This window comes from Schistocerca americana, chromosome 1, assembly GCF_021461395.2.
Source record: "Schistocerca americana isolate TAMUIC-IGC-003095 chromosome 1, iqSchAmer2.1, whole genome shotgun sequence".
Lineage (NCBI taxonomy): Eukaryota > Metazoa > Arthropoda > Insecta > Orthoptera > Acrididae > Schistocerca > Schistocerca americana.
The window spans coordinates 1,160,682,427-1,160,705,225 of NC_060119.1; the positions used below are offsets into that span (position 1 = coordinate 1,160,682,427).

At 39.8% G+C, this 22,799-nt stretch overlaps 1 protein-coding gene across 1 annotated transcript; it reads right to left on the bottom strand.

Moving 5' to 3' along the window:
- Positions 1 to 1,669: 1,669 nt before the first annotated feature.
- On the bottom strand, positions 1,670 to 20,891 carry LOC124597744 (piggyBac transposable element-derived protein 4-like). Its single transcript, XM_047135957.1, has 2 exons — positions 20,043 to 20,891; positions 1,670 to 1,825 (listed from the first exon to the last, which is right to left on the bottom strand). Exons 1-2 carry the CDS (start codon positions 20,889 to 20,891, stop codon positions 1,670 to 1,672), a joined length of 1,005 nt encoding a protein of 334 aa, XP_046991913.1.
- Between the last annotated feature and the right edge of the window lie 1,908 nt (positions 20,892 to 22,799).

A 22,799-nucleotide genomic window follows, 5' to 3' on the forward strand; every position in this document is an offset into this window, starting at 1 on the left:
AGTGAACTTAAAATGGCACATTTAACTTCAGTATTAATCACCAGTAACTAAAAACCAGATGGTGACAGCCATTTGGATTGTAACTTGTATATACTCTCTTATATTGGTATAGGTTTTAGCTATTCTCGGACAAATTGCTTGTATGAGAAATCACGTTCCTACATTCTGGTAAAATTCTGGCCAGCATCAATTCAATAGTAAAATTTTCTGAAGCATTCTACTTACTTAATAAAGATTGCATCCACAAAATTCAATTGCTATTGTTCTTTCTAAGGTGATTTCTTGTATAATATGAAAGTAATAGATCCACCCTGACTTCCACCAGCTTGTGCCATTCCATTTTGTGGTAATAGTGTGGGCCTTTGAAAACATTTCTGGGTTGGCAATGTATTAAGCATTGCCGAGCGATATTGACCATTTATGCTGCTGTACATGTAGCTGTGATTTGTGTGGCCGTAACATTACTGTACAACAATGTCAGGATATATTGTTGCCAAAAAACAATTTTTATGTCCCATGTAAATGTATCTCAATTAAGGTACACACCTAGGAATTTATGACATGTTCAGAAAAAATGGCCAAATATTTGTGACAAGGAAGAATAAAAATTTCCCAGTAAGTTAAAAAAAAAAAAAAAAAAAAAAAAAGACATTAGCCTATGCCAGGATGCGAACCTTCTTCTGTTTACTCCATAATTAGACGCCACTAACCACATGGCTACACTGAACAGTTTGTCAGCATTGCTACCACTGTCATTTATTTTCATCTCCTTAAGCCTTTTACCAGCAGACACTGTTAGCTAAATAATTAACTATGAGAAATTGTACCGGGGATGATGTTTTTGTGATAAATCTTCAATACAACAAAAACAACATTAGTAATATAAATTTGCAAGTGGGTGAAATAAAGCACTTTTTGATCAGCCTTCCAGTTCTGACATTTCATTGGTCACTTGGTTAAAGCTCAGATGGTGTGGTGGGGACATTGTTAGACCCCATGTTATTTCTGTTCTTTCTTACACATTTCCACCCAGCATCAAGATCCGAAGTGGAGCAGATGGTCAGAACCTCCAAGTCATAAATGAGGAAGGCATCAGTGTCTGCTGGTGAAGCCTTAATAGCATTTCTTGCCACCTACCAGTTCACCCCCGTCAATGGACAAATCCTGGCTGAGTTTCTGCATAGGGTGCAGGCTGAGCACACCTGGATTTGCTGTACACTGCCAAGACCTAGTTACACATCCCGCTACTAGCAGGATGCTGTTGTGTGGGCTCGCACATTCAGTTGGAAGCCATGTTGGTGCCAGACAACATTCTTAGCCCCAAAGCTCCTCGTGCCCAGGAAGGAGCATCTGTTCCGTCACCAAAACAGTTGTGTCTGTGACATATGCAGGAGCCTATCCCACTCTTTGAGCCAGCACAAGGGCTTTCAGTCTCACCCCTCCTGTCTACCACGTTATCAGACCACACTCCCCAGGCAGCTGGTGCTCCTTAGTTTGCACCCAGGACACGACTACAAGTCCCTTACGACCAACACCTGTGCCATCTCTTTAACAGCAGCAGAAGCACCACCTGACAGCTTAATCCATACAGGACTGACAACCCATGGAGACTGAGTCATTTCCTCCAACACTGCACTCACTAACAGTCTCAGTGCCTCAGCAGCAACATTTACTTCAAGTGGACCAGGGTGCAAATGAACAGGATGCTATGGGTATAAAATGCTGGGAACCGAGTTGCTGTTGGAGGCACTGGCAGGTCTATCAACTCAGCACTCCCCTGCCCAGTGGATGAAGCACATATCTGGTCATCTCTGGCCATATTTGCCTGTTAAAGAGGGAAAGGATTTAGTATCATCGTCAAATTCAGACATTAATTTCCAGGTAGACTCACCAGCATTGGGCATCAGAGCTGTCGACAATTCTCTTGGTATTATCCTTCTGGATTGCCGTTTAGTCACTTAACATGTTCTCTAATACTGTCTAGGAGCACTTCCCAACTGAATAGTGTGTTACTGAAGATATCCTTCACATCCTTCCCACAGTGGTATTCTGGCACCCACCCACCCTACATAATATCCTTGTCCATCCCTACTCCATCCCTGTTCCCAACCCCTTGCCTCATTACCCATATCCCTGCAACAGATCTAGATGCAAGAACTGTTCCATACATCACAGACAAGCTGTCTGTCCGCATAAATTGCCACTGCCAAACTGTGGCCAGGAGGAAGTTGGACTACTCAATTGTGGAGCATGTCACCCAACATGATGTGCTTGACTTTAACTACTGCTTTACATCCTTGCCATCTGGGTTCTCCCCACCAACACAGGCTTTTCTTAATTATAGGGTTAGGAACTGTCCTCATCACATATCCTCCATTCCAGTAACCCTTTTCTCCTCAACCTTTGCCAGTTTCTGTCATCCACCTCCCTATCCTCTTCCCTACACCCATTCCAGTAGCACACATGCCTTTTATATGCACCTGCATTGGACTTTCCCCTTCTCTACTTCTCTCCCCTTTCCTCTTCCCCCTCCCCCATCACAGCCTCCTAAAGCCCTGTCCTGTCCTACACTGCTTTCTCTGCCCCTTGCTGCCTGATGCCTCTTCTGCATTTCACTACCCACCCCAGCAAAAATTGCTGATTACATCAGATGATGTTGCAGCCAGCCTTAGCATCCAGTGATGACACTGACCTTGTGGGTATGAGTTGTGCTTGTCCGTGTTTTTTCTACACCTACTTAGTACAGTGGCTGAACATATCTACCACTCTTTTTCTTTGTGCATGCCTGTGACTCAGTGCATTCTTTGTACAGTAAATAGCAATCTATCTTTTCCATGTTACTGTTAATGAGATGGTAACTCTTCATGATAGTTGCGCACAGCAAAACGTCCTGGGGATAGTGACAACTGGTAAACCTGTTGTTCACTCTATAAGAGTTGCCGTCGATAGTTCTTCAGAAACTGAAGGGTCTGACAGACATAGCAACATTCTTGGGCAGAGGGAACACACTGGCAGAATGTTTGAATGTGTAAAAGTTATTTTTTATCTGTTTATGTGCGTGTTTTATGCTCTGGTTTAAATGTGTGAATTAGGTGCTGATTTGGTGTTTTCTCATCCATAACATATTTCTAACAGAAACTCTGACGATAAGATGTACACTTTGCCATGCACTACACAGTGGTTCAGAGTATAGATGTAGATGAACAAATAATTTTAGTAAATGAAACTGATCAAACTTATTCATATATTATAGCATAAATGCAAGGAAATTTTGACCACCATCAGCTCTGTCAAAAATATATATATTTTTTTTTCTATCACATAAACTCAGATTTTGTGAATTAATTGGGAAATATCACTACATTTTCACCTTAGTGATTATTTGTGTGGTCAATCTTAAGCAGGGTACAAACTTTCTGAAACTTTAGGTGACAAATCTACGAATACACTGATGGAAAAAAAAGTCAAACACCAAAAAGTAATTAATGTAGGGTAATGAAATTTCGGTAATACATTTTTCTAGATGACACATTTGAGTAACTAACAGTGCAAGACCGCAGGTTAATTACGTGCAAGATAGGGTGCAAGATAAGCCATTGCAAATGTGACATGCTGGTACATAATAATCAGTGTAACTCCCAGAATGTTGAATGCAAGCATGCAAATGCGCATGCATTGTGTTGTACAGGTGGTGGTTGTCATTTTGTGGACTGGAGTTTCATGCACTTCATTGGTCAATCCAAGGGCTGTTACTGCTGGTTGTGAATGACACTGTAGTTGTCATCTCACAATGTCCATGTTCTCAATTGGCAACAGATCTGGTGATTGACCAGGACAAGGTAACATGTCGCCACACTGTACAGCATGTTCAGTTACAACAGTGGTATGTTGGCAAGCGTTATCTGTTGTCCTGGAATGTTGTTTATGAATGGCAGACTGCCTGGTTGAATCACCAGACCGACATACAAATTTGCTGCCAGGGTGTGTGGGATAACCACAAGAGTGCTCCTGCTCTCATATGAAATCACACCCCAGACCATAGCTCTAGGTGGTTCACCGTGTCCATGGAGCCAAGTTGGCCGCAGGCTCTCAACTGCCCTCCTACTAACCAACACACGACCATCACTGGCACCGAGGCAGAACCAGCTTTCATCACAAACCACAACAGGCCTCCAATGATCTCTCACTTCACATCAATGAAGTTGCAAATGGTGATGGTTTGGGGTCAGTGGAATGTAAGCTACAGGGCGTCTGGCTCGGATCTGTCCTTGAAGTAATCGATTTGTAACAGCTCGTTGTGTCAACTGCTGCTCAAATTGTTTCTGCTGATGGAGTGCGATGCACCAGAGACATATGCCTAACACGGTGGTCTTCCCTCTTTGTAGTGCCACGTCGCTGTCCAGAGCCACTGCTGCCGGCAATCATGTAGAGTGGTTACATTCCAGCAAAGCCTTCCTGTAATATTGCAGAAGGAACGTCCACTTCTCGTAATCCTATTACGCGACCTCGTTCAAACTGTTCGGTGTTGACAATGAAGTCTTTGTCGTTTCAAAATGACTCACCAAAGTCCATTGTTAAAAATAACTAACGCTCACGACATGTACAGCGTATATTTAAAGCAAACCTGTTTTGCATCCTGATCGTGGCGCTAGTACACTTCATTAATCATAAGGATAAACCTGACGTAAACAAACACAAGACAGTTAATTGGTCAGCAGTCGTAGCTCTCGTACACTGGTATTGTTCCACTCTTGGAAGTAGATCCAAGATACGTATTAGATATCTTATTACTGTGTCATTGTAAATTAAACTTTAAGGCACTCTGGCGTATTAACAGCAATCAACGGTTTTCTTGATCATATTTTTTCTTCGTAATTTTTATTTCGAAATTCGTGAACAGTCGCATTTTCTGGACATGACACTTGTGCTCTGATTGTCTCAGTGTTAATAAGTACTGTGAAAACGGAAGACACTGCTACCTGCTTCATAACGGAATATGCGCGCGGAACACCGTTCATGGCGAGAAACAAGTTGTTCTCAATGTTTTTCGCAAGCTTACAAGGGAAAAAAGTCAGCTCTGACGTTTTTCAAGGAACAGTATGTACTAAATTGTAAATTATGTTCGATTTATGTGTGTGACATATTACACAGCATCATAGAATGATATGTAGTTTTGGGGCGACAGTTCGATCTTGTTATGATCTATATTTTTTTCATTTTGAATACCGGTAGCGTCACAGAATGATAATCATGTATGCTTTGAAGCAGCAGTTCGAATCGCGATGTAGTCTACAATTTTTTTCAGTTTCTATACCTGGATCACTTAGATATTAAATTCATAAAATATTTGTTAATTTAACTCTTACTTAACCATCATTTTTCAAGAAAAATGCTCGTCTTCTAGTTTCTAATTACAGATCAATGCAAAATTTTGGTTTTAATTGGATATATAAATTCTTAGGTATCGATATTTTATATAAGATTGTTAGAGTAAAGAAAATATTACACAGTCAGTTTTTTAGAGAAAAAAAAGACATCAAATACTGTTTATTTGAACATGCCAACGGCCTTGCCACAAGCCACAGTGGTAACAACGGTTCCCGTCAGGTCACCTAAGTTAAGTGCTGCCGGGCTGAGCTAACACTTGGATGGGTGACCATCCGGTCTGACGAGCGCTTTTGGAAAGCAGGCTGCACTCAGCCCTTGTGAGGCCAACTGAGGAGCTACTTGGTTGAGAAGTAACAGTTCCGGTCTTGTAAACTGACTTATGGCTGGTAGAGCACTGTGATGACCACATGCTCCTCCGTAACCGCATCCAGTGATGCCTGTAGGCTGAAGATGACACGGCAGCCGGTCAGTACCGTTGGGCCTTTCGAGGCCTGTTCGGATGGAGTTTTTATTTGAATATGCCCATTGTTTTGTAGGACAGATGTGACCTCACAGGAGCCAGAGTGATAAGGGTTGTAGAAACATGGAAAATAGTAATTTTCACAGCATCGAACACACTGTACAAATGCTGCATTTTTACAGTTATCACCATACCATTGCTACCTGAACCCAACAGAGCTGATCTAGAGCCAAGTTATGGAATTTGTCGCGAGAAATAACAAGACTTTTGCTGGCAAACGTACTGGAACTTATACACTGAGCTTTGTGATATGTCACTGCCGAACGACGGCGAAATGCAGAATAGTACGTCATAAATGAGGAAGAGCAAATGTGGACTCTTCTAGTGGCTTGGGATTCTGTTGCTGATCGCCTCGGTATCAACATAGCAGTACCGGAATGTATTCCTCAGTGTCCAATATGGAAGGAGTTCAGAGATTACCAGACGGTTGACTGTAATACCTTCAATATTTAATTACTTTGGAAATCAGCAGAGTGCTTTTACGCCACGAATAGCTAACACAGAAAAATTACTCTTGTTAAAGTCAGATATTTTCATCACTCTTGTCTTTAGTTACAATACAGTGTTAGGGAAGATCGAAGACATGCTATGTTTTCCATCAGGTCACCTAAGAAGCATATCGCCTGAGTTTTGCCATATATAATTTTATTCTGTTTAAAAATTAAACGACATTCAAACCTATATTGTTCCCTGTTTGTCTCGTTTTACGTCTTTACTGCAACCGTTCACGTCACTGCAGGTTAGTTGGATCATTTGCCTGGCCATTGCTGTCCATGTTAAATGCGCTAGTAAAACTGTTGTGCCCTATCATCGCTGAGTCTATGTATACGTAACGCACAGCATGAAACATATCCAAATTATCGTACATGACTGTACTTGAGACACGTGAAACGAAATCCAATAACGTTCCAGGAAACGCGGAAGAATACATAATGTAATAAAACTACCTGGCAGATGAAAACTGTGTGCTGGACTGGGACTCGTACTCGAGACCTTTGCCTTTAGAGATGGGTCGAACTCGTTCATTCCCGTGAACTGCTTCGTTCGTTTCACTCTTTGCCGTGAAGCGTTCAAATGAAGTAGTTCTTTCATGAAGTACGGAAGCCTGGCGAAGTTGCCCAGTTCGCCGCTCAGCCGCGGCTACGCTCGCTTCGCCTCGCTCGTACAATAAAGCTTCGTAATACTTCATAATTTTGCCAACAGATGGCCGAGCTATGCACTAACGTGCACGCAACGTTTTACGCTCTTACACTGTCTGAGAGTTATTAGAGCATGGACGAAGGGGACCAAGGAAAGATAAACAGAGAAACCTGTCACATATAAAGAAGGTATTACATTTAATCTTGCTCGACATTTTCTCATGAAGCGCCCAAAAAAAGTATTTATCTGCCAAGTGAAACCTTATTTGTTGTATTCATGGACTGAAAACTAGGGCTACCAACGAAATGCAGTCCAATTTTATGTTCCTTTTAAAATTTAATGCAAAATAGAACGAGTATGTTTACCACTGTTACAAAGTCTATATACCTACGTTAAGTAATTATTCAGAAGTTTTCCTGTAGATTTTATTTTTGTTGAGAATAATAACCCTCCAAATTCAAAACGTAAACTATCACCTGTAGTCATTGGTACGATTTCAGGTAAAATCCCGCTTTATTTTCTTTGGAAAGCAGTTTTTCTGTCTTTTAACTCTCATACAATGGCTAGCAACTCGCCATCGTGTAAAAGTAGTGAAATTTGGGGTTTCTTCGCCGATTTAGGTGATGGGAAAGCAAAGTATAATTGTTGTTCTAAGTGTGTTTCATATAAAGAAGGAAATACATTTAATTTAGCGCGCCATGTTCGAGTGCTGCATCCAACAGTGTCATTGTCAGTCAGGCGCTTAGCGCCCCCTGCTCCTGCATCTTCCGATATTTCTTGGACAAAGAACCCGGACAATCCGGAACCAACATCAGCAAATGCCAGAAGCGAACAGCAGTTGGTGCCAGAAAATAACAGTATCACTTCATTATCAGACAGCAGACATCAATATCACAGAACGTTACCTATGTATTTTCCGAAACCTCTTTCTAACAAAAGAAATCAGGAGATAGATTTCGCTCTTCTGCAGACTGTTGTAAAGGATTATTTGCCCTTCAACATAGTGGAAAGCAAACATTTCCAAAGCTTTGTAGGCAAACTGAATGGTGCTTACAGAATGCCATCTCGGAAGACCATTTCTAACACACTGCTACAACAACAGTGCGCCATGATGAAAGAAATTGTGAGAGTCAAAATTAATTCTGCAGAAGCGGTTGTGCTGACAATGGATGGGTGGACCTCAACTACAAATGAGAGTTATTTGTCGGTGACAGCACACTACATTAAAGACCTGGAGCTGGCGCCTTCCCTCCTAGAGTGCTTTAAATATGACGAAAGGCACACATCAGAAAAACTCTCGGAAGAACTGCTACGTGTCACAAGGGAATGGGGCATTCAAGAAAAAGTCGTGTGTGATGTCAGCGACAATGCTGCTAATATTGTGGCAGCTATAAGACTCACAGCCTGGAAACACATCCCCTGCTTTGCGCACACACTCAATTTAATTGTTCAGAATGGGCTTCCGCACATTCAACCCATTCTGAATCAAGTAAAAAAAACTGTTGAATTTTTTAAAAGAAGTTCGCAGGCCTGCCCGAAACTGAAAAAGATGCAGGAACAGTTAAAAGAGCCAGTTCTGACACTAAAACAGGACACTGTTACAAGATGGAATTCAACCTATGATACGCTGCGAAGAATAATCGAGGTTAAGAATTCCCTAATGACAGTTATCACTCTGAATTATCCGGATCTTCCAAATCTGACTGCAGAGGACATTGCGAGTGTAACACAAGCCTGTGACCTGTTGAAAGTTTTCAAAGACTGCACTGAGGAAATGTCACATGAAAATGTTGTCAGTTGTACTCCTTAGTCGCTCGTTGAAAAAATGGTGTTGCAGGTTTGTTAATAACACTGAAATTCATGTAGACATGCAACAGATGGCCGGAAAGTTAGCTGAAGACCTAAAACGACGATTTAGAAATATAGAGGAAAATTCAATTTTCGAGGAAGCAACTGCATTGGATCCCGGTTCAAATTACATGGTTTTGCTGATAAAAATTCTGCTGAGAAGGTGAAATTAAACTTGATCAGGCACTGTGAGAAATTTGTGAGGAACACATCCACTGCTACTGCAACAATCTCAGTTCCAACCACTGAATCTACTAGTAGTCTCTGGCTCGAATTTGACGAAGTGTTTTCCAGGCTGCAGAGTAATCCACACCCAAGAGCTGCTGCAATAGTGGAGGTGGACAAATATTTACAAGAGCCTCTGCTACAGAGACAAGGCAATCCACTTCAGTGGTGGTCTGAACGGCTGTCAGTGTACCCCTCTCTCTTTGAACTTGCAAAAACACGACCTGTGTAATGTCGCAACCTCGACGCCGTGTGAAAGAGTGTTCTCGAAGGCAGGATACCTTATAACTGACAGAAGAAATCGCCTGACAGCAAAAAAAGTGGAACAAATCATGTTTTTAAACGGAAATCTCTGAACATTCACCAAATCCGTTGATGTATATATATATATATATATATATATATATATATATATATATATATATGTGTGTGTGTGTGTGTGTGTGTGTGTGTGTGTGTGTGTGTGTGTGTGTGTGTGTGTGTGTGTGTGTGTGTGTGTGTGTGTTTTTAATTTAATTAGGACAATCGTCAAATTGACATTTAGTGTAATTATTTCAATAATGTGTACGAGATAAACATTCCTACATGAACGATTATCTTTCAAGCGTGGATTCCACGCATGCTTCAGTTCCAGACTCACAAGGTAAGCATTTTATTTTCATGTTGGCTGTGGGTGCTCACACAGCACTGCAGGAAGCAGCTGACGCTACCTTCCCCTCGCCCCTCACCGCCCTTACCCCACCTAACCCTATCCTTCCCAACAAACACCGCGCGATTCGTCGACAGGCAGTAGAGGGAGGACTGAAGTGAAGGGAGAATGAGTGACGTAGCGCCGATGTACTGTGGGAGGGAGAGGGGAAGAGAGTGAGTGAACTAGAAAAAAGTGTGGAGTGTGCTATCTGTGAAGAGTTTGAAGTACCAGTTCATTGAAATTGAGTGGTTAGTTCACGCTTCACTGGAGTGAAGCGTTCATTTGAACGACTCATTCACGAGCTCCCCATCACAATTTGCCTTACGCTGGCAAATGTTCTACCAACTGAGTTAAGCCTAGTTTACGACACTAGGTTGCTGGCAACTGCGCTACCGGTCAGTGCGCATGCGCGCTGCGCGTGTGCGCAACTCGTTAATGAAACCAAACACTTTCGGCGTGTTCCAACTTTGGCGACACTAGCTGCATGCGTTTTGAGGCTATGTGTGTTCGTAGAGTGTAGACAAACGGAAATATGAACTAGGGAACGGAGAATAATGTTCACTTTTTGGATATCTATGCTTCGCATAGGTGTTTGTGGGATTTCAGTGATGCTGATTACAAAAATAAGCAACATATTGCTGCCTCTGAGACCGTCATGTGCGATCATAACATGGATTGTTTGACAATATCTGAGCTGCAGGGTAAAATTTATTGAGTAATTCTAGCTGTGGCAATGCTCTCGTCTACAAGACTAAAATCCCATTGTTCGAGTTGGCCAACTCTTTGTTAAGGAATATCGTTGACAGGAAGGAAGGATATACAAATTCAAGATGCTGCATTCTTTATTCAGTAGTTATCCATCTGAAACATTGCTGCAGTGCTCCCCATTCACATATGTTAGAATTTTGAAATATTGCCACTGTAAAGATCTATTTTCAAGAGAGTAGTTTGCAAACCATTCTCTTCTTAATGCGGCCTGCTTTGAGTAATTATTGTTGCTAATGTTACTAATTATTAATGTTAATAATTATTGGTGTTAATGAAATAGCGTCATCACCAACTAAAACCATATCTTACAGCATGCTGACTGCTCTCTATTGTAATGCACGCAATATGACATGTAATTTCAGTTCTGGCGGCAATGCTTCTTGCATTACAGTACCTTTATTTCTTATCGCATAACTAACTTTATTTAAAACAGTTCTGGTGACATTCTAAGATAAAATCTTGGTAAAAAATATGTAAGTGAAAGAATTCTCAAATTATCCAAAAAAGTAGTATTAGACTTTGGCACTAAATTAAGTGAGAGTAGTTCTACATCAATCCAATATAGTAAAATGAAAGCAGGTTTAAAGAACCAGGAAAACGTGAGTCACTGACCAAGCCTAGTCCTGATCAGGCTTGGTAACTTCCTGTTGACCAGGGCCCAACCCATACTAAAAAACAGTAAATAAATAGTTCAGCAGGCAGTATCTCCAAATCTAATAACATTATACCCAACTATACTGCTAAGATTACGTTTCTTAACATACAGGGCTTATTAGATAAAACAGATGCAGTGCATGTTCTGATCGAGGAAAAGCAAATAGAAGTCCTTGGTTTAGATGAACATTGGATGAACCCTGATGGCATCAACTTGACAGGCATTCCAGATTTTAAAGTAGCCTCTTACTTTTGCCGTAAAGATAAGAAACGAGGTGGCTCTGCCATTTTAATTAAGAACTACCTTGTGTAACAAATTTATCTGAGGAGGAAACATTTGAAATATCTGCCTGTTACATTGTGACTTATGGAACAGCCTTTATCCGTATTTACAGGAACCCAGTATTGGAAAATAAGAGAGAATTTTTTGAAAGGTTGGACATCTTATTAAACACAATGTTTTTAACGAAAGTTAATGTAATTCTGATGGCTGATTTTTATATTAATTTCAACTCCAGTACTTCTGACAACTTCGAAATAAATAGTTTAGTTAAAAGCTATGGGATGAATATCATGCTGAAGAATGTAATCACCAGGCCTGGTAGTGTAAACATGGGTACTTGTATAGACAATATTGTTACAACTTTTCATTCTTAAAAATACGATAGAAATATGATTGACACTCTTCTTTCTGATCATCATGAAATTATTATTCATGTAAACATGGATGCAATGATTTTTAATGTCACCAAGCCTTCTGTGATTTCTAAGACACAATGTACAATTAGTGACTGTAATATATCTGTTTTTTTTTCTAAAATGTCTCAGGGAAATTAATTGGTTGTGTGTGTATGGTAACACTGGAGCAGAAAACCAGTTCAACAACTTTCTTGAATTATTCATGTGGCAGTTAACATTGGCCTGCCACTAAAGAACAAATGTGTTAAAATGAGCAGGGCATCAACTATCAATAAAAAAAATATGTGGTACACACAGAAACTACGAAAACTTAAAGATCAATGCAACAATTTCTACTAACTAGCAAAGAATTCATCTTGTCTGCATGCCAAAGTAAGATATAGAGAATGCAAATATCAGTACAGATTGGGTATTAAGAAAGCTAAATTAGAATATAATTGCAAATTGGTTGCACAAGCCATTAATAAACCAAAAGAAATATGGAAAATCATTAATGAGAATCAAGCATCACGTAGCAAAGAATTTGTATCTAGATCCAAAATTAGTGCTGAAAGTTTTAATAATTATTTTGTAAACAGTGTAGATAGTGTAGTTATTAAGATACCTGATAGTAAACATGAACCTAGCCACTATTTGGATGTTGCCTGTAAAAACCAAAATGCTATGGAAAATGTGTTTTATTTTGAACACATTTGTGTAGAAGATGTACACTCTGTCATTCTTTCTCTTAGCAAAAGTGATTCACTGGATGTTTACAATATCAGCTCTATAATATTGAAACTTAGTAGTCATAATATAGCAGAGGTTCTCTGCCACATCATAAACTACTGCTTTGATGAAAGTTGTTTCCCTGAAAAATTAAAAGTAGCTAAAGTAATCCCAGTCCACAAAAAAGGTGACAATAATTTTCCTAGCAATTATAGGCCAGTTTCTCTTGTACCACTTTTATCCAAGGTCATTGAGAAACTAATGAGTATTCAAATAATCAATTTTCTAGATTCTCATCAATTACTTTCAAATAGCCAGTTTGGGTTTAGGAAAAATCTATCGACTCGTGATGCTGTTATGAGCTACATATGTAAATGTCTTGAAGCAAAAGAAGAAAAATTTATTGTAAGTACAAAGTTTTTTGATTTATCAAAAGCGTTTGACACTGTGTGCCACAACACTGTTGCTGAAATTAAAAACTGTAGGTTTCTCAGTCTCTGCTGTTAAAATTATTCAGTCATACTTATCTAATAGATCTCAAACTGTTTACTTCAATAACCAATATTCTAGTTTCTTACCCGTTAACCATGATGTTCCTCAAGGGTCAATCTTGGGCCCTGTCTTGTTCATATTATGTATGAATGACGTATCAAGCACTGTAATAGATGATACTACAAACTGCTACTTGTATACAGATTGTGGTGTCACCGCCAGACACCACACTTGCTAGGTGGTAGCCTTTAAATCGGCCGCGGTCCGTTAGTATACGTCGGACCCGCGTATCGCCACTGTCAGTGATTGCAGACCGAGCGCCGCCACACGGCAGGTCTAGAGAGACTTACTAGCACTCGCCCCAGTTGTACAGACGACTTTGCTAGGAAAGGTTCACTCACAAATACTCTCTCATTTGCCGAGACGATAGCAGAGGTTCTCTGCCACATCATAAACTACTGCTTCAACTACGTCATTTGCTACGACCTAGCAAGGCGCCATTACCAGTTTATATTGAGATTGTTATTAATGTACCGTCAAGAGCGATGTACACCAATTATGGATTAAAGTTAAGTAGTCCAGAAGCTATGTACTATTTTTGGCTACTACAATTCCTTGTCATTCTCCAGACCTCACGCCAGCCTGCGTGAGCTTAAACGCATGCCTTTCGGCTTCCTCCAAACTCCGTGAATTGGCTCCTGCCAATTCACAACACAGTTTAAGTGTTACAGTGCCTACGAACAATAACATAAGTAACTCTACCTCACTCAAGGTAGATATATTTTTTGACTGGTGCAATGCCAATAGCCTGTCTATGAACATAAATAAAACACAGGAATTAAACATTTCTTATAGCAATAGAATCACCTTAGAGACAGGTCCTGTAAAGTTTCTTGGCATTGTTTTGCAAAATAATTTAGGCTGGCAGGCACATGTGAATTATTTTAACACAAAAAATTTCTAAAGGAATATTTATGCTCAGAAAATTACAAGCAACAGCAGATAAGAAAATTTTGCTTTCTGTCTATTATAGTTATATTCACTCTCATTTTACGTATGGGACAATCTTGTGGGGAAATAACTGCTACTCAAAATGCTTATTTACAGCCCAGAAAAAAGCTGTCAGACAGATATGTAAAGTACCACCTAGAACTCACTGTAGAGAATTATTTATTAAACTTAGTATTATGACCTTGCCATGTATATACATATTTCAATGTCTCTTGTACATTAAAAAGAACTTTTCTAGTTTTGATTTGAATTCTGATGTACATAGTTATAACACACGACACTGTAATGGTGTAAGAAAATATTACTGCTCATATACCAAAACTCTAAACAGCTTCAAACACACTTCTGTAAAGCTATTTCATTTACTACCAGAGTCAGTTGAGAGTCTGGGGCTGAAAAAATTTAATATATGTGTAAGAACTTCATTAATTCCAAACTGTTTTTATGCAATGGAAGATTTCTGTGTGCATAATTTCTAACATAGATTAATTATTTATGTATTTATTGTCATTGTTGTTTGTGCATATATTGACATTGCTTATACAAGCTTTACATCAGTGTAAATGTTTTGTTTTTGGGCAATAAAAATCAATCAATCAATAATTAAAAGAACTTCTTGGACCTTCCGTTATAAATTATTTCAGCAAGGGTGCTGAGCAACCGAGCTGACGTGTTTTCTTCATCCAGTCACGTTTCTTATTTTTTTCTTATGCAGCGATTCCATGCAACAAGCTTTAACTTCATCACAACTTGTGCGACATGCAGCTGCCTAAACTTTAATTTTAGACATGACTCAGGGACTCACAAAACGACGAAACTGAAGTGTATAGTGGCTGTGTCGCCATGTCTACAGTCATATATATGAAACCACTTGAGTGTAACCTATTCCACTCAACGAGTGGCACAACCCAATGTCGTAGTGTAAACTAGGCTTTACCCAAGTAAACCCCACAACCCCTAACACAGCCTTACTTCCGCAGTACTTTCTCCCCTGCCTTCCAGACTTCACAGAACCTCTCCTGCGAAACTTGCAGAACTAATAGTCCTGGAAGAAAGGATATCGAGGAGACATGGCTTTGCCATAACCTGGGGGATGTTTCCAGAATGAAATTTTCACTCAGCATCGGAGTGTGCGCTGATATGAAACATCATGGCAGATTAATACTGTGCACCAGATCGAAACTCGAATTCGGCACCTTTGCCTTTCACGGGCAAGTACTCTATAACAGCGCTACATGGGTAGCTCAGTTGGAGCTGGTACAGTAGCTCAGCGTGTTCGGTCAGAGGGTTAGTCACCACCTGTAACAAAAAAAACTGAGTGAACGGATTAACGAAGAACCTGAACAGGTGTCATCGGATGCCCGCCCCCGACAAATTCAACGAACAATATAGAACAAAATGAGAAATAAAAAAAATTGGTAGAGCACTTGCCCGCGAAAGGCAAAGGTCCCGAGTTCGAGTCTCAGTCTTGCACATAGTTTTAATCTGCCAGGAAGTTTCATATCAGCGCCCACTCCGATGCAGAGTGAAAGTTTCATTCTGGAAACATAGTGTAATGTTTACGTGAGGTTTATTCTTATGCTGAATGGAGTATATACACTGTAATGCGACTGGCGCAAAATTTGAATAGATATTATCTTTCGGATGAAGAAACACGCCTGTCAGCTTTCTATGTACAACTCCTTTTGGGTGTTGTGATTTTTTTTCCGTCAGTGTGTATTAAAATCCCCTACATTTCGTCCCCTTAGGGAGGCATTTACGGGGCTCCGGAAAGGCTCAAAATCATGAAAAGTTCAATTTTTACTTTTTTGCGTTTTCTGAATCTGCAGACTATTACCTTTTAATAGATTTATAATTTATTCAATTCCGAAGACTACAACTATTTTTAAATTTTTTTTGAAATGTGTTCTACATGGGCGTGACCCACTGTGGCGCTGTTAAACTGCTGTCAAATGGTGTTATTATTAACGTCCGTGTTCATCAGGTACATTTTAGTGATGTGAGATAAATTATGTGTTGTGGCTAACCTGTGATGGTTCAATATATATCGCTGGTGTGATTGTCGATTGTTTCATGTTTATTTACTCTGTCGTAGAGGTGGGCCAAACGGTTATTCTGGAGTAACCGTTATCACAGTTCCAGTTATTCTTTGATAACCGTTATCGTTAACCATTATTAATAACTGCCAAGTTATTTTTCGCTAGCGAATACCGAATACTCCGACAGTTAAATAACGACATAGTTGGAATCCATCAGTTTAGTTATCAATATAACTGCGAGTAGTGTGAAATAGCAGGAATGTCGTATGAATCGTGTCATAACCTTAGCTTATTAACTCCGGGTACATTTTAGTTGATGTTAGAACGATTATTAGTGTTTCATATTATATGTTTGTAGGTTATCGGTCGCTATTAGAAATATTATCTTCGCAGCTGCGACAGAAAGTATGCGGAACTTCACCAAAGCACTGTTTAAGTAAAATGTTAACAACATGCGTTTTTAAGTATGAAGTAATATGTAAACTGAGTACTGTAGGTTAAATTCGAAGCTTAATTTCTTGTGCTGCCCACATAATAGAATAAAGTGTACAGCCTTGTAATACAACAAAAAATATACGTAATGTGACAGATTCATTTACTCCTGTGCTGTAAAAGCTAGTCCTATTGGGGAAAGTGTGAGTACGCTAATCCAAGTTTTATGTCAGATTTGCAAACTGCTCGATTTCTCCAGCGACAGCATGTTTATTACATATGAAGACATGCGGATCGAAAAGGTTGACAGTGTTACATTTCTGGGACTACAACTCGATAATAAATTCAGTTGGGAAGGGCGTACCACATTTTTTCATTCTATTATTTCATAAGGGAGCATATTCTGTAGTAACTTATCAAACGTAGCAAAAGTTTTTCGCATGTAAAAGCGTGTAATAAAAATCGTTTGTGGTATCAATTCAAGAACATCATGTAGGAACCTGTTCAAGGAACTTTGTATTCTAGCCACTGCTTCCTAGTATATTTATTCCTTAATCAAATTTGTTACAAGTATTTCCAACCAATAGCTTAATACATAATATCAGTACTAGAAGTGGGAACAGCAATCTACATAAAGACCTAAAATTACTTACCTTGGTCCAAAGGGGGTCCAATATTCAGGAACATGCATTTTCAATAAACTTCCAGCAAGTCAGCAACCATTAAAAACTTGGTTTCAGATAAGGCACGGTTCACAGTGTGTTTGAAAGACTATTTGATACAGAAGTGTCTGATTCCACCCGTCATCAATATGCCGGAAATGGCTATTTTAAGTGTGTCTATGACGTCACTACATACACATGGCAACAAACACGAAGATACATATAAATAATACAATAACATTTCCCACCAAAAATACAATCAAACCAATGGGACAACTGCGGGAAGCTGGGGGTTTTAGGGTGAGGACAAGCTAGTAAAAAAAACACACCATGATCCCAAAACACAAAATGAAGAACAAAAAGAAAAATATACAGCATTCTGCTACACCAACAAAAATCTACAGGAATCGGACACTTCACTTGAACAATATAGGTCAACTATAGGTGACCATACCAAAACACCAATACCCACAATTAAAAGTACGAAAATTGGAATCAGACATTTCCCTTGGCCTACATAGGTCAACCTCAGATGACGATACTAAAACATCAACACACACAACTACGAAAAAGGGAATCGGTCATTTCCGGTGACCTATATAGGTCCACAACAGCTACTGATGCCAAAAAACCAACACCTACAACTGCGAAAAATAAAACCACAATCCCAAAAGTCCACAAATCAATCATCCCTACATAAATTAAATCACATTCAATACTGCATAAATACACAAAACATCACAGCTAGAAAAAAAAATTAATTACCACCAGCAAATTCCGGCACTGCAACCTAGATCGACAGCCCCCCCCCCCCCACACACACAAAAACCAACTCATAAACTCCGTGCCGTAATGACATTCACACACCACAACACCTTTACGTCGAAGCAGACAGGTGGAATCAGACGCTTCCATTGACCCCTCCTTCTACTCTGTAGGTGCATATCGTAACAGAGACTGATAGACAGGCTTAGGTAAAAATTCTGCTATATTTCAGTTTTGACAGCACTTGGTTGCAACAGTCAAGATCGGGTGTTCTGTGTACGATAAATTTATTAAAAGTACGTAACTGTGTTTTATTCTATCAGTGTACCAATTCTGTAAATATTAGCAGTTATTGTGATATATTCACATATTTTGACAATCTCCTGACAAATGATGAGGATAATAATTATTATATTCCACTGTATTATGTTATACTTTCTGACATGTTATTTGTCATTCGCGATGGCCAGCGGCTATTTCCGTAGCAGTACGAAAATATTTGTTCGCTCCAGTTACTATCCTCTCTGGAAATATCACCTGGAACTACGACCTTTAACTGGAGTCACCGAGTCAGGAACGTCTAGACACACAGTTATTCCGTTACCAGCTTCCAGGTTATCTGTGGTGGTAGCCCGATAACTACCAGAGAACTAGAACTACGAGCCAATAACGATAACTGCCAGAGGAGAATACAGGTCTCTGACAGTTATTTCCATAGTCGCTCGAATTCCTTAGTAATTTTCCTTGTACTACCCGTCCAAGCTAAATTAACACGTAAGGCGGTGGCTTAAGGGAACGACCGTACTTGTTAACTCTTTGATGCACAGATTTTATGTTTAATTAATTTTTTAATAAAACATGCATTTTCTATGTCTGGTGGGGTTGCTAATAAAGGAAAACATGAATTAAAATTTTTTATTGTATTGATTTTGGTTTTAGATGGTGGTATATATAATATACCACCATGCCACTTAGGGCCGTACCTAAAGTTTTTGAGATATCTTGGTTTGTGCTTGTAACTCACCTTTAAATTCTACTCTAAGCAGTAATAATTAGTATAATTAATGTAAAATAATTTTATTTCTGGCAATTGGTCATTTACAATACAAAATCAAATTACAAACCTTACAAATAAAATATGTTTCTTATTCCTTTTTGTGAAAATCTTGAAAGCACCTTTTTGTTTTGCTAAGGCACAAAGGCACTTTGCATTCAGCGCACATCCAGAAAGTGCGCACTTGCTTCTTTTTTGTACTGCATTTCGCACAACGTCTGGCGGTAGTACGCTCTGGCTGGTGGGATGAATTGTCGAGACGCTGGCGTGAGGAAACATATGGCTTGTTTTTCTTTACGTGGACTTGACTCTCATGAAGTCTAGATGGCCTCAATGGTGTTTTCTGGGTTACTAAGCTTTGCAGGATACTCATCCTGAAGACTTTGGCAGTCATTTTTTCTCTATCGCCTAGTTCCTTCCAAATTATATAGCTGTTGACGATACTGACATCAAGCAGGTGAAAGAATATTCGGTGCCACCACTTTTTACTTCTCCGGCTTATTTCATATGATTTTTTCAGTTGGTCGAACTTGTCGACATTGTTCATGTGTGCATTGTAATCCATCACTGCTTGAGGACAAGGTAGCTCTATGCGTGAACCATCTCTTTCACGGCGAGTCACTGTAGTAACTTCAGGACTGTGAAAATTTGAAAGGAGATGAACAGCTCTCTCATCTTTCCACTTCAAGTAGAGGATGCCACAGTTGCTGACCCTCCAGTCAAATTCACCTCTGCTTAATTCTTTGTCTGTTTTTAATTTGGGTAAATGTTTCCTTGTTGGTTGAACTGTCCCACAGGCATATATGTTTCTCTGCTGTAAACCAGCCAACAAGTTATAGCTATTGAAATAGTTGTCGAAATAAAGATAATGGCCTTTATTTACGAGTTCAGAGGACAAACTCAGCACTACATGCTCCCCAAGGCCTGTTTGCACTGTGTCACCTACTTTTCCGGTGTAAATATCAAATTTCAAGTTGTAAGAGGTCTTGTCACACAGCATCCACACTTTGTAACCACGCTTTATGGGTTTATCTCTCATGTATTGTTTCATACTGTTGCGGCCTTTGAATTTGATCATTGACTCATCAATTGCTAGGTGTTTGCTGGGTTGGTAACACTTGGAAAAAGATTCAGATAGTATCTTGATCACTGGTCGCAGCTTGTACAGTTTGTCATAACCTGGGTGTCCTTTTTCTGGATGCAATGTGTTATCATTCAGATGAATGTTCCTCAGTAACCATCCAAACCGATTTACTGCCATCAGAGATGCAATATAACGATCATGAAGTTCTGGGGCACTAGACCAGTAGTCTCTGTATGCTGGCATACGCTTTATACCCATCAAAATGTTGATTCCCAGGAAAGTTCGTATTTCATTGTCAGTTGTTGGAGTGAAAGACTTGCCAGATTGCGTCGCATATAAATTTGTTTGGAAAACGATTAGCTCAACTAGCTCTTTTGGAAATATTTTTTCGAATATATCGATAGGTTCTGGATCATCAATGTCCCTAATAAAAGCACTTGGTCCTGATTCACTGTCGAACTGCATTCCTGAGGTAGCATTGAATTGTTGTCCCCAAGTTGGCGCTGTGTCAGCAGCGCGTTTTGGCGGAGTGGACTCACTTTCTTCCTCGCTCTCTGAAACTTCGCCTTCAGACGACACAATAGCCTCCGCAACAATGCTTGCTTCATAATCAGATTCGTCATCTGTGGTGTCAACAGTGGAATCCTCGTCTGATGGAATTTCACACAATAATCGTTCGATTTCTTCATCTCGTAAGCCTCTTCTTGACATTTTCATTTTCAAACAACAGCCTGAATCCAAGTAAAGAATACGTAAGCAAAACAAAATGGAGAAAGAGCTAAAATAAGTCACAACACAATTAAAAACTAAACTTTGTAGCGGAGGATTTCGAATTTTATACTAGGAAACGAAATGCAATAGAATACTGCTACATGCACGGTGGTACAAATAATATACCACCAAAATAAATTGTATATAAATAACGGAAGATTGTGCATATGAATGTATACATGGGTTCATACCGTAGCTGTGACGTCCAAGATATGGAAAAAACACAGGCGCAACAAGAAATTCGTTATAAACCACTATTCACACGCAAAAACCATGCACAACTCAGCACGCAGCTTTCACAGTTGTAATCTATGCAATTCTTGGCGGGAACTGATTCCTTATAGGCAGTGAGTGCCATCTGTCTGATAAGTAGAGAACTAGGTGAGCATATTAGAGTGGTGGTCGTGCAGTTAAACCACTGTGCAAAGAGCCAAGAAAATTTTCAAAAGGTGGTATACTATGTATACCACCGTGCTCCAAAGAGTTAATGCCTGTACTGCAGCCCCTATCAGCCACTGCTCGGACATTAACTTCCCTCCCACCACCACCTACTCCAGTCCTGCAACCCGGAAGGTGTACACGATCAAAGGCAGAGCCACGTGTGAAAGCACCCACGTGATTTACCAACTGACCTGCCTACACTGTGACGCATTCTATGTGGGAATGACCAGCAACAAACTGTCCATTCGCATGAATGGACACAGGCAGACAGTGTTTGTTGGTAATGAGGATCACCCTGTGGCTAAACATGCCTTGGTGCACGGCCAGCACATCTTGGCACAGTGTTACACCGTCCGGGTTATCTGGATACTTCCCACCAACACCAACCTATCCGAACTCCGGAGATGGGAACTTGCCCTTCAGTATATCCTCTCTTCTCGTCATCCGCCAGGCCTCAATCTCCGCTAATTTCAAGTTGCCGCCACTCATACCTCACCTGTCTTTCAACAACTTCTTTGCCTATACACTTCTGCCTCGACTGACATCTCTGCCCAAACTCTTTGTCTTTAAATATGTCTGCTTGTGTCTGTATGTGTGGATGGATATGTGCGTGTGTGCGAGTGTATACCTGTCCTTTTTTCCCCCTAAGGTAAGTCTTTCTGCTCCCGGGATTGGAATGACTCCTTACCCTCTCCTTTAAAACCCACTTCCTTTCGTCTTCCCCTCTCCTTCCCTCTTTCCTGATGAGGCAACAGTTTGTTGCGAAAGCTTGAATTTTGTGTGTATGTTTGTGTTTGTTTGTGTGTCTATCGACCTGCCAGCGCTTTTGTTCGGTAAGTCACCTCATCTTTGTTTTTATATATAATTTTTCCCACGTGGAATGTTTCTTTCCATTATATTTATATCATTAATTTGAATCCAACAATTACGTTTGTTATTGTCACTGTTGCATTTCGAAATCTTTTCTGTCGTCTTATTTTCCTCTTTCTGTTTTTGCCAGTAGTTTCACTTTGTATTCACCTTCTCCTTTTTACCGTAATCTGCTTTACTATTTTATCCCGCCTATATATATATATATATATATATACTCAATAATACGTAACCCACTTCCAAACCATAACCAAAAAAATTTTTTGCCGCTTTCAGCACTACCGCCGCTATAATATCCACCGTTTCTAGTTCACAAACAGCTCCTTTCACCTTTTAAACAACCATTTCGGCCAGTTCTAATAACTTTCGCTTTATTTCCATTTCCGTTTTTCCCACACCACTGATCATTTTTAGCCGCTTCCCACAGGTTTTAACGCGATTATTTCTTCGTCAGACAATTGTTAGTCTCATTTTCATAATCTGCCACCACATTACCACTCCTTTTAATATACTACACGCAGTTTTTTCGAAATTTTC